The sequence below is a fragment of the Scomber japonicus genome, chromosome 6 (genome assembly GCF_027409825.1).
Source record: "Scomber japonicus isolate fScoJap1 chromosome 6, fScoJap1.pri, whole genome shotgun sequence".
In the NCBI taxonomy this organism is placed as follows: domain Eukaryota; kingdom Metazoa; phylum Chordata; class Actinopteri; order Scombriformes; family Scombridae; genus Scomber; species Scomber japonicus.
In genome coordinates this window covers 35,047,939-35,060,351 of record NC_070583.1, presented here as the reverse complement: position 1 = coordinate 35,060,351, position 12,413 = coordinate 35,047,939, and the positions used below count along the sequence as shown (strand labels likewise).

The following is a 12,413-nucleotide window of genomic DNA, read 5'->3' as shown; positions in this document are numbered from 1 at the left end:
CTTCCTCCTCCTCTTTTTCCTCTTCCTCCTCCCCTTCCTCTTCTTCCTTCTCCCCTTCCCCTTTCTCTTCTTCTCCCTCTTCTTCCTCCTCCTCCTCTTCCTCCTCCTCCTCCTCTTCCTCTCTTTCCTCCTCTTCTTCTTCCTCCTCCTTCTCTTCCTCCTCCTCCTCCTCTTCTTCCTCCTCCCCTTCCTACTCCTCCTCTTCTTCCTCTTCCTCTTCCTCCTCCTCCTCCTGTGATGATGATCCATCCAATCAGGCGCTGGTAACCATGACGCCCGACCAGCGGCAGGAGTCGGTGCGAGCGTCGCAGCTCGTCCTGCCGGAGAACGACGACCGAATGAAGCCGTACACACTGGAGGAGTTTTCATACGACTACTTCAGGTAACACACACACACACACACACACACACACACACACACACACACACACACACACACACACACACACATCCTGCCCTAAGTCACTTTTGGGGACATTACATAGACTTACATTAATTTCATGGAGACTTATCCTAACAGTAATTTCAACCTCTGACCCAAAAATCAGCTTCTTCTTAATTAGGAACTTGACTTTTGTCCACAATTAACTTTATTTAAAGACCGTGTAAAGTGAATTGAGACATTTTCTTCTAAACACATTAAATAGGTCATAAATTTATTTATAAAAAAGGTGTAAAAAGCATTTCAACCATTTAGATTTGAATTGTGGAGCTAGGCTTCACAAACTGTGTTTCAACATTTCTGTGTTCAGGATTTAGTGATTAGCATAAACCCGCCCCTGCTGCTGTAGAGGTAGAAATACATTCAGCACACACTACTACTACTACAGTCTACAGTTAGCCAGTTAGCTGAGTTAGCCACCAAGCTAGCTGCTGAGTTAGCCACCGAGCTAGCAGCTGAGTTAGCAGCAGAAAGCTCTTAGACCTAGGGTCCATGTTTCTGGTAGAGGTGGTGACTTTGATTGACAGGTGACACTTGGTAGGGGGCGGGGCTTCAGCGGACTCGGCGGCCACGCCCACAGCGTTTGGGAGCAGAGAAAGAGGCTGATTTTTACACAACTTTGAAGCCTAATTTCATATATTTGGAGATTTTTTTAATCATTCATATTTGGCAGGGTGGTTAACAACACACTTTTCTGTAGTATGTCAAACTCAGAACACATATTTATTCTTCCTCCTCCTCTTCCTCTTCAGGCCTCCTCCCAAACACACTCTGAGCAGAGTGATGGTCACTAAGAATCGTGGGAAGGATAAAATGTGGAGCTGCACCAGAGAGCCGCTCAAACTGCCGCTGCTGAAGAAGGTCGTAAACCACGAGGATCTGGCTCAGGACGCCTGCATGTCCTTCATAGATATCCTTCAACCTGCAGCACCTTTAATATTAGCATCATTATTATTACCAAATATACTTTTATCATGGAACTGATTTTATATTTTGTTGTATTTTACAGTATTTATAAAGTAAGAAGAAGTACAGCACTTTAATATATGAATAGAAACAGTAAAGTATATAATCTGAAATCTTAAAATTACCCTTTATATGTTGAATTATTTTAGTTTTTAGACTAAATGAAGTTAAATATCATATCTTTTATTGTTTAAAATGTGTCAGTATGTTAGTATCTGTTTATCATGTGACCCAACGTTTTAATAACTGTGTTTGTTTATCTCGACATTAACTGCAGGAGTTTAAGTAAAAACACATTTTAAACTTTAAACTGGCTCCATTATTACCACAGACCGTATAAAAGAAATGGACGTAACATCCGTGACGTCACCCATTGGTTTGTGGACTGCTGCTCGGAAGCCAATAGTTTCTAATCTAGGCAGCGCCATCTTGAAAATTTCAGGTGCATGCTGGGAAAAATAAAAACATGGATTCTACTTATATGGGTATGAGGCGGGGCCATGGGCGGAGCGGGGAGGTTGCTATGGTTGCGAGGGCTGGATCTCGAGGACATTGGTCAATCAACCTGTCAATCAGGACGTAGCCACGCCCTAATGCATACCCTGCTTTATCGTCACATATAAAATCAGGGAGGCCAAAATGTCCCAAATGAACATCATACTGCATTGAAGAAGGCTTTAAACTAGCGATTGAGACCATAAACACATTTTGAAAACGTTTACTGAGGTTAGAAATCAAGTGAGAAGTTGGTGAATTCTCCATTGACTTGTGTAGAGACGGTCGCCCCCTGGTGGCCTTTTGATAGAATGCAGTTCTAAGTTATTTCCATGTTGGCCTCATTTCAGAGGACTGGAGCTCCCCGCCTGGTTATTATATAATTATAGTCTCATTAGAACAAGTTGCCAAAGCTGTAATATAAAAATTAGTCTCTGAACTTGTTTTTCTCACATCAGACGATCATGTTTTCTCTCTGCTGGTTTTTTAAGCCGATCAGGTGTTTTTATTTATTTACTCCTTAACTGTTTCTCCCACCGATGATGAAGTATATGGGCGACTATCCGTCCAAACGAACGCGCTCCGTCAACGAGCTGACGGATCAGATCTTTGAAGGAGCGCTGAAGGCCGAACCTCTGAAAGACGAGATCTTCTGTCAGATCCTCAAACAGCTGACGGACAATCACGTCAAGTAAGAAACTCTGATCAGTGCAGAGTTTTCTCTTTATCTACTGAAATACAAACAAATCATTTCTTTAGTTTTAATAGTAAGTTTAATCCTTTTATTTTACACCCAAATTTACAGTGAAAAAAAACCCCAAAACATGCACATACACACATATTATTGACCAATATTGACGTACATGATGTCTGAAATGCACCAATATTTAAATTCCCAGTGTAGTTTTTACTCTTAGTGCACTGATTTGAATAAGAAAGTTAAATTATTTACATATTTTTGAGTTTGATAATAACATTGAAGGGATCATTGCAAAAAAAGTGTTCATGTATATATTCTGTTTATGTTATATTATTAGCCGATATATTCTTTACTCTCTAATATCAGTATCAGCATCGCCCCCAAAACTCCAGTATTGATCAGGCTGATAAAGATAATGATCATTTGTTTTTAACTTCTTTTATAAAAATCAGTTTCAGTCTCTGTAATGCGATTATAATCTCTATAATCTGATTATGTCTGTAATCTGATAATAATCTCTGTAATGCGATTATAATCTCTGTAATCTGATTATAATCTCTGTAATGTGAAATCTGATTATAATCTCTGTAATCTGATTATAATCTCTGTAATGTGAAATCTGATTATAATCTCTGTAATCTGATTATAATCTCTGTAATGTGAAATCTGATTATAATCTCTGTAATCTGATTATAATATCTGTAATCAGATTATAATATCTGTAGTCTGATTATAATCTGTAATCTGATTATAATCTGATAATAATCTCTTTAATGTGATTATAATCTCTGTAATCTAATAATCTCTGTAATCTAATAATCTCTGTAATGTGATTATAATCTGTAATCTGATTATAATCTGTAATCTGATTATAATCTGATAATAATCTCTTTAATGTGATTATAATCTCTGTAATCTAATAATGATCTCTGTAATCTGATTATAATCTCTATAATCTGATTATGTCTGTAATCTGATTATAATCTCTGTAATCTGATTATTATCTCTGTAATCTGATTATAATATCTATAATCTGCAGGTACAGTGAGGAGAAAGGCTGGGAGCTGCTGTGGTTGTGTTCTGGTTTGTTTCCTCCCAGTAACGTTCTGCTGCCGCACATCCAGCGCTTCCTCCAGTCTAAGAAACATCACCCGCTGTCTGGAGACTGCATGCAGCGGCTGCACAAATCGCTACGGTAACGCAGAGTCTCACAAATCGCTACGGTAACGCTGAGTCTCACCTGAGCTTCACCTGTGCGGTCTGACTGTGACTGACGCATAAATCTTTAGCTGTCAATCAAAAGCAGGAAGGACATTTATTTTCTCCGTCTCGTCTTCCTCTGACTGACACTTTGTTTTTTCATGTCATGGTTGTCACGGTAACAGAAACGGATCCAGGAAGTACCCTCCTCACCTGGTGGAAGTGGAGGCCATCCAACACAAGACGACACAGATCTTCCACAAAGTCTATTTCCCGGACGACACGGACGAGGTGAGACACACACACACACACACACACACACACACACACACATACACACGTACACACACACACATTATTTATATATCATGTTCACATGTTAAACAGTGTTAATGTGTTTGACACCCGGCAGGCGTTCGAGGTGGAGTCGAGCACCAAAGCGAAGGATTTCTGTCAGAACATTTCGACCAGACTGTTGCTCAAATCTCCTGAAGGGTTCAGTCTGTTCGTCAAGATCTCAGACAAGGTGAGAGGTCTAAGGTCAAAAGTCATGTGATGTCTGTCAGGATTCAATTAATGATCCTGAACCAAATTTATTCAAGTTTACGTTAAAACTGACACACACGTGAACATTTAAAGGATTTTTGGTCTGGCTGATATCTGTGTGTGTGTGTGTGTGTGTGTGTGTGTGTGTGTGTGTGTGTGCATGTGTGTGTGCGTGTGTGTGTGCGTGTGTGTGTGTGTGTGTGTGTGTGTGTGTGTGTGTGTGTGTGTGTGTGTGTATGTGTGTGTGTGTGTGTGTGTGTGTGTGTTGTTCTGCAGGTGATCAGCGTGCCAGAGGGAGATTTCTTCTTTGACTTCGTTCGGCATTTGACCGACTGGATCAAGAAATCAAGACCAGCTAAAGACGGTGAGAAAAGTAACTAAAGTACATTTACTACAGTTAGAGGTATTTGTACTTTACTGTAGTACATTTTGAGGTACGTGTACTTTACTGTAGTACACTTTGAGGTACTCCACCTCTAGCAGCTACAACAGTAACATGCTGCTCTAACACTGATGCTTCACTATTAATAATCTAATGATGTCATATATAATAATACATCACTACTTTTACTGTAATACTGCATACTACATCACTCATAATACTGCAGTACTTTCACTGTAATACTGCATACTACATCACTCATAATACTGCAGTACTTTTACTTGTAATGGAGTATTTGTACATAGCAGTAAAGTTAAATGTTGAGCAGCTTTTAACTGAGACTTTACTGTAAATGAGGAAACACAGTTTGAATCCACAGTGCGGCTCCTCGTCCTGATAACCGTCCCTGTTCTTTAAACACAACAAGCTCCACTCTGGGATCAGAGTTCCTTGTTCTCTCCCTTCAGATCTACAGTTTGTAGATGGGCGTAACCAACATGTGACCCAGCACAGAGCTGTCAGGCTGCATTTCTGACTGAATCACATGATCAGATCAAAGTTCAAACCTGTTTCATTTATCAGGAAGTGAAGCTCAGACAGTCATTGCCTCTGAGAGCTGAAATGGCGCAGAGAGATCAGCTGGACCGAGAAACCTTCTCTTGTTCGATCTGTCTGGATCTCCTGAAGGATCCGGTGGGTCTTCCCTGTGGACACAGCTACTGTATGAGCTGTATCAAAGGATTCTGGGATGGAGAGGATCAGAGGAAGATCTACAGCTGCCCACAGTGCAGAGAGGCCTTCACACCGAGGCCTGTCCTGAAGAAAAACACCATGTTAGCAGCTTTAGTGGAGCAGCTGAAGAAGACTGGACTCCAAGCTGCTCCTGCTGATCACTGCTATGCTGGACCTGAAGATGTGGCCTGTGATGTCTGCACTGGGAGGAAGCTGAAAGCCTTCAAGTCCTGTGTGGTGTGTCTGGCCTCTTACTGTGAGAATCACCTCCAGTCTCACTATGAATCACCTACATTTAAAAAACACAAGCTGGTGGAGCCCTCCAAGAAGCTCCAGGAGAACATCTGCTCTCATCATGGTAGGGTGATGGAGATATTCTGCCGCACTGATCAGCAGATTATCTGTTATCTCTGCTCTGTGGATGATCATAAAGGCCATGACACAGTCTCAGCTACAGCAGAAAGGACTGAGAGGCAGAGAGAGCTCGAGGTGAGTCGACTAAACATCCAGCAGAGAATCCAGGACAGAAAGAAAGATGTGAAGCTGCTTCAACAGGAGTTGGAGGCCGTCAGTCGCTCTGCTGATAAAGCAGTGGAGGACAGTGAGAAGATCTTCACTCAGCTGATCCGTCTCCTCCAGAAAAGAAGCTCTGATGTGAAGCAGCAGATCAGATCCCAGCAGGAAACTGAAGTGAGTGGAGTCAAAGAGCTTCAGGAGAAGCTGCAGCAGGAGATCACTGAGCTGAAGAGGAAAGACGCTGAACTGAAGCAGCTCTCACACACAGAGGATCACATCCAGTTTCTACACAACTACCCCTCAGTGTCACAACTCAGTGAACCTACAGACTCATCCAGCATCAATATCCGTCCTCTGAGATACTTTGAGGATGTGACAGCAGCTGTGTCAGAGCTCAGAGATAAACTACAGGACATCCTGAGGGACGAATGGACAAACATCTCACCAGCAGTGACTAAAGTGGACGTTTTACTGTCACAACCAGAACCAGAACCTAAGACCAGAGCTGAGTTCTTAAAATATTCATGTGAAATCACTCTGGATCCAAACACAGCACAAACACAGCTGTTATTATCTGAGGGGAACAGAAAAGTAGATGGGACTGGACAACAACAGTCTTATTCTCGTCACACAGACAGATTCATTGATTATTATCAGGTCCTGAGTAGAGAGAGTCTGACTGGACGTTGTTACTGGGAGGTGGAGTGGAGAGAAAGAGTTTTTGTATCAGTCACATACAAGAATATCAGCAGAGCAGGACGTAAATCTGAATTTGGACATAATAACAAATCTTGGTGTTTAGATTGTTCCAGTAACAGGTATGCATTTCGCTTCAACAAGATTGAAACTCCCGTCTCAGGTCCTGGTTCCTCCAGAGTCGGAGTGTACCTGGATCACAGAGCAGGTATTCTGTCCTTCTACAGCATCTCTGAAACCATGACTCTCCTCCACAGAGTCCAGACCACATTCACTCAGCCTCTCTATGCTGGACTAAGGGTTTATTATGAAACCACAGCTGAGTTGTGTAAAGTGAAATAGACAGAAGTCATTTCAGACTTCATGTATCAGATGTTGTAATTCTTCATGTTTTTGTCTCTATGCCCAGAGATCAGCTGACATGCTAATAGTGATATTCAACACTTTGTTTACTTTATGTATGTGTCGTTTATATGTTCAGTTTCTTTAAATGTGACTTTTTCCTGTGTGTTTTTATCCATGGAGGCTCTCACTGCTCATCACCATCTTTTTAACATTCACTGACATTTCTTCAGATGAAAATGTGAACTTCTCTTTGTTCTAAATGTAGTTTCATGTTTGTATTGATGTATTTGTGTCTGTTGTTTCTTAAACAGAGAAAACAGCAGAACTTCCTTCATCACAGATATTTTGTTCTCATCACTTTGTAAATTCATAAAGAAAAGAAATTCAAACTGTAATGATCATGATAATAATCATTAATGATGTTCTTGTACATAGCTGACATTCTGGGTTAAACTAACTGACAGTGTGGATGAAGTCAATCTGAACATGAAATCATTGATCACACTTTACTGATTGGATGTGTCAACAATCTGAAGCTTCAATACTCATTAAACAGGATTTTATCAACAGTGATCAAAGTGTTTTCTTCTCATTCAAAGCTTGCGTACTTTTACTGTAATACTGCATACTACATCACTATAATACTGCAGTACTTTTACTGTAATACTGCATACTACATCACTCATAATACTGCAGTACTTTTACTGTAATACTGCATACTACATCACTCATAATACTGCAGTACTTTTACTGTAATACTGCATACTACATCACTCATAATACTGCAGTACTTTTACTGTAATACTGCATACTACATCACTATAATACTGCAGAACTTTTACTGTAATACTGCATACTACATCACTATAATACTGCAGTACTTTTACTTGTGACAGTATTTTACAGGATTTCTATGATGATGGCCTGATGGAACAAACTTGAATCTGACTCTAACTTCAACCCTCTGTCCTCTCCCACTGCAGGAATCGTTCCCTCTCTGACCTATCAGGTGTTCTTCATGAAGAAGTTATGGACCAACACGGTTCCAGGGAAGGACTCCTTCGCTGACTCCATCTTCCACTATTATCAGGTCGGTCTCAAGAGGTTTATACGAGCAGATCTTTATTTCACCTGACACACAGAAACATCAGAGTGTTTTTAAAGTTAACATGATTGTCTTCTTCTTCCTTTGATCAGGAGCTGCCTAAATACCTGCGCGGCTACCACAAGTGTTCACGAGAAGAGGTTTTCCAACTGGCGGCGCTCATCTACCGAGTCAAGTTCGAGGACGATAAATCCCACTTTCCTACAATTCCCAAGATGCTTCGGGAGCTGGTTCCTCAGGATCTCATTCGTCAGCTGTCACCAGACGACTGGAAGAGAGTAAAAAACTAAAACTGTCATATTCAAATATTTTTAATTAATCTTTTCTCTTCAATCTTACTGAATCCTGATGTAATATTTAGTGTGTGTGTGTGTGTGTGTGTGTGTGTGTGTGTGTGTGTGTGTGTGTGTGTGTGTGTGTGTGTGTGTGTGTGTGATAACAGTCTGTGGTCGCGTATTTCAACAAGCAGGCCGGTAAATCGAGGGAAGAGGCCAAACTGATGTTTCTGAAGATCATCTACAAATGGCCGACCTTTGGCTCTGCCTTCTTTGAAGTCAAGGTAAGTCTGCCACTTCCTGTTCACAACAGTTAAAGGACGAGTTCATACATTTTTCAAGTCTGTTTTTCTTGCTGTAATGATTCCTCCTGTTCATACTGTGGAAACATGGTTTTAAAAGTTGATCTGAAGCTAATATGAAGCTTCAGTTGTCCAAATGAGTCAAATCAAGTCTTCTATCTTTCAACCTTACAGTCTTATTAGTGCCACGGGTCTTTGCCACACTTGTTCTTCTTCTTTCACCAAATTTCAGCGCATAACTCCTCCCGCAGCTTTGAGAAAACCCCGACAATATATACATCAAAACATGCGGCCTTATCACTTACAGTAAAAGCACATTACATAACGAAAACCATTACAAAATTCATATATACAATAACATGGTATTTATATTAGTAAAGTATAGTGGAACTGAGTGATTAGTCTCAAACATCACCTGAAGCAGATTGATACAACTTTAACGCTGCATTACTGCATCTACAAATCTATTAATAATAAGATATGATGGAGGATAAATCATAACAAATTAAACACGTGTCTTTTTGTCTTTAGCAAACCACAGAGCCAAACTACCCAGAAATCCTTCTGATCGCCATCAACAAGCACGGAGTCAGTCTCATTGACCCGAAGACGAAGGTCCGTGTAATCATTCATCCTCAATCTGCATGTAACGTTTATATATTTGTTATGTTTATACTTATTTTATTAATGTGTTATTAATCTTTTACGCAGGACATCCTGATCACTCATCCCTTCACCAAGATCTCCAACTGGAGCAGTGGGAACACTTACTTCCACATCACCATCGGAAACCTGGTCAGAGGAAGCAAACTGCTCTGTGAGACTTCACTGGTGGGTGACTGCAACACACACACACACACACAATGATAAACAGCAGAGTGACGACGTTTCTCCATTTAAACAGAATGAATGATTACAAGATTGAAGACATGTGTAATTATACATAAAGAAAGCAGTTGGTTTGAAATATCACTGTAATCCAATTATTTAGAATATTTTCTGAGTACCAACAAATCTGTCCTGAACATTTTAGATTATCTTCACACATCACAAATTGATCTGTTTTCACACTTTCTGTGTTTTACAGCACAGAATATATAATTATGTTATAAATAATAATTTAATATAATAGTTATTTTCTGACAAACTAAAGCTCATACTGAATGTTCTCTGTTATATTTATAGTTTACTACTAATACTCACTGATGTACCAATGACCGTCCATAACCTGAAGATATTAAGTTACTATCGCAGAGGAAAAAAAGGCTTCAGCGTTTGGTAGCAGAGAAAGAGGCTGATTTTTACACAACTTTGAAGCCTAATTTCATATATTTGGCGATTTTAATCATTCAAATTTGGCAGGGTGGTTAACAACACACTTTTCTGTGGTCTTTCTTCTTTCTATGTCAAACTCAGAACACATATTTATTCTTACTTTACACAGACTTTAAAATAAACAGTTTCAGCTTTAAATGTGAAATAATCTCAAACAGTAATGTTAACGTAACTCTAATATAATAATTAAACTGCCGTCGTGTCTTTTCAGGGCTACAAGATGGACGACCTGCTGACCTCCTACATCAGTCAGATGTTGACCACCATGAACAAGCAGCGCTCCGGGCGCGGACACAGCAAGTGAACTTCTTACTGGCAGGAGGCCGCCGAGCTCATCCGGCTCTTGCGCCCCATTGGCCAGCACTGCAGCTGGGGGCGGACCTTCGCCCACCAGTTGTGGAGGATGAGCCGCAGTCCTTCTGCTAGCTCAGAAGGGTCAAAGGTCACCGGGGAGAGTTCGGCCGTCAGCAGCGACGACCCCGGAGAAGGACCGAGCAACTACAACCAGTACAACTACAACCACGAGGATGACGATGAGCCGTCCAGCGAGGATGACTACCTCTAAACGATCCGTCCGTTTTCTTCTTCCTGATGATTAACAGCGTCCGCCGTCGCTCTCTGACGGCCGTTTGACACGTGATCGTAACATCCGACAGCTGTTTTGTTCTGTTGGTCCAAGCTAAACGGTCTCAGTCAGTGAGTTTACATCATCAGTAACCAGACTTCTCTTCTGCACTGACCTCGTTTTGGAAGAGTTGCTTTCTCACTGTCTTTTCTTTTTTTTTTGGTTGTGTGACTCTGAGCAGACTGAAGGGGGCAGTATACTCCACCAGAAAGGCCTCTCATACTGTCAAATAGCTTTTGTGTCCTGACTTTCTAAACCCTCATTGTGAGATAAAGAGACAAAGGGTTTTAACTTCTCTCTCCTCACGACTATTTCTGTCACTTTTCATGTGAACAGTGAGAATTATCCTCCAGGAAAGAAGACGTGACTGCAGACCTCTCATGAATTAACCCTCACAGTGATTTCCTGTCTTTATCCTGCTGTGCTTTTATCTGTGCTGCTTGTAAAAAGCTGTTTTAGAAACTCAGTCACATGAATACAAAGCAGAGTAATCTGTTTTCTCTCTATGCTGATTACAGTAACCAGGTTCCTCGTTTACATGACAGTCAAGAAATCTTCTAACTGGAGAGAAACCCTTTAACCCAGTTAGTTAAGTGCACGTCTTTCTTTTTTTTTTTTAAAGAATTATTGTGAGTTAAAGGATTTTTCTTCACCAACAATGAACTGATCTATTAACGAGTACTGTGAGTGTTTATTCAGAGTCCATTGCTGTTAAAAAACTATTTTAAAAAAGTCACAAACTCTTCAAAATAAAAGACCAAACTCTTCATAATTGAAAATAATAATCAAAAATCTTCAACACTGGACTGGCTGACGTGTTCCTTCATTATGAAGAGTTTGCTCACGTTAGTTTTTTTTAGAAACAGGAACAATGATCATGTTTTTTAGTCAGATTTGTTTCGGTAAGAGAGCATCTGTGACCAAACTCTTCAAAATAAAGGTACAAACTCAAGCGTGGTGACTCACTGTTGTGTTTTTAATCATTTTTAAACAACAACAGAGGAATAAGATATAAAACAACGTAACACTATAGATGACTTCATTGTTGGTTTGATGCAGCAGAAGAGAAAAATAGAGAAAAATGCCACTTTTATCATTTTAACATAATAATATTAGAGTATTAGTCTCCACTGAGGTGATGTGTCTCTATGAAGGGCAGTGTGTTGGCCTGTTACACTAACTTTAACTTTAATTATAAAAGTGTTTTACCATGTTACTGTAATAACATGCCTAAACACGGTATGAATCACACTGCACTGATGAGTCTGGTAATGTTAGTAAACACATAAACATGCATATTAACAATTGGAGGTTAAAATGCTAATTAAGGCTGGATATCGTTTAAAAAGTGATGATGATACTAGCACCAGTACAAGGACCCTTAAAGCCATGGTTCGGCGTAATGTTGACTTAGCGTTTTCCTTTTTTTGATTTGGTCGCAGAATAATGGAGTAGGGTGGTGTATCTCTGGGTTAGGTAGGGTACACTGGTGGTCCCGTTAGCGCCTGTACTAAGACATTCAGCTGATGGCTCTACTCCACTATTTTGCGACCAAATTAAAAAAAGGGGGGGGGCGAGACGCTCATTAGATAGACCTCATGGTGCATATGACACTAGGTTGAAATTACGCCAAACCATCGCTTTAAAGTGATAGTGATACCAACTGAGTACTTCATCTAATACCCATCATGTGAATAGAAGCCACCACTCCTCCACCAATACATTGATGGGCTGTATGGAAGTAAATCTGT

General features: G+C 40.4%; 2 protein-coding genes across 2 annotated transcripts in view; both read left to right on the top strand.

The window, feature by feature from the left end:
* Positions 1–10,602, top strand: part of myo7aa (myosin VIIAa) — a 25,944-nt gene extending 15,342 nt beyond the window's left edge. Inside the window, exons 7-20 of the mRNA XM_053320299.1 lie at positions 258–382; positions 1,195–1,352; positions 2,441–2,594; positions 3,643–3,798; positions 3,989–4,094; positions 4,216–4,329; positions 4,626–4,713; positions 8,004–8,110; positions 8,218–8,403; positions 8,568–8,684; positions 9,234–9,317; positions 9,414–9,533; positions 10,249–10,337; positions 10,407–10,602. Of these exons, the coding sequence (XP_053176274.1) occupies positions 258–382; positions 1,195–1,352; positions 2,441–2,594; positions 3,643–3,798; positions 3,989–4,094; positions 4,216–4,329; positions 4,626–4,713; positions 8,004–8,110; positions 8,218–8,403; positions 8,568–8,684; positions 9,234–9,317; positions 9,414–9,533; positions 10,249–10,337; positions 10,407–10,602 (1,800 nt within the window). The remainder of the gene's footprint in view (positions 1–257; positions 383–1,194; positions 1,353–2,440; positions 2,595–3,642; positions 3,799–3,988; positions 4,095–4,215; positions 4,330–4,625; positions 4,714–8,003; positions 8,111–8,217; positions 8,404–8,567; positions 8,685–9,233; positions 9,318–9,413; positions 9,534–10,248; positions 10,338–10,406) is intronic.
* On the top strand, positions 5,353–7,017 carry LOC128360946 (tripartite motif-containing protein 16-like). The gene is made up of 2 exons (XM_053321508.1): positions 5,353–5,458; positions 5,525–7,017. The coding sequence occupies exons 1-2, from the start codon at positions 5,353–5,355 to the stop codon at positions 7,015–7,017; spliced, it is 1,599 nt and encodes a 532-aa protein (XP_053177483.1).
* Positions 10,603–12,413: the final 1,811 nt, after the last annotated feature.

Coding starts and splice junctions, on each gene's coding strand:
- LOC128360946 (XM_053321508.1), top strand. CDS start 5,353: ATGGCGCAGAGAGATCAGCTGGACCGAGAAACCTTCTCTTGTTCGATC. Junction 5,459..5,524: donor TGGACACAGCTACTGTATGA/GCTGTATCAAAG, acceptor CACAGTGCAGAG/AGGCCTTCACACCGAGGCCT.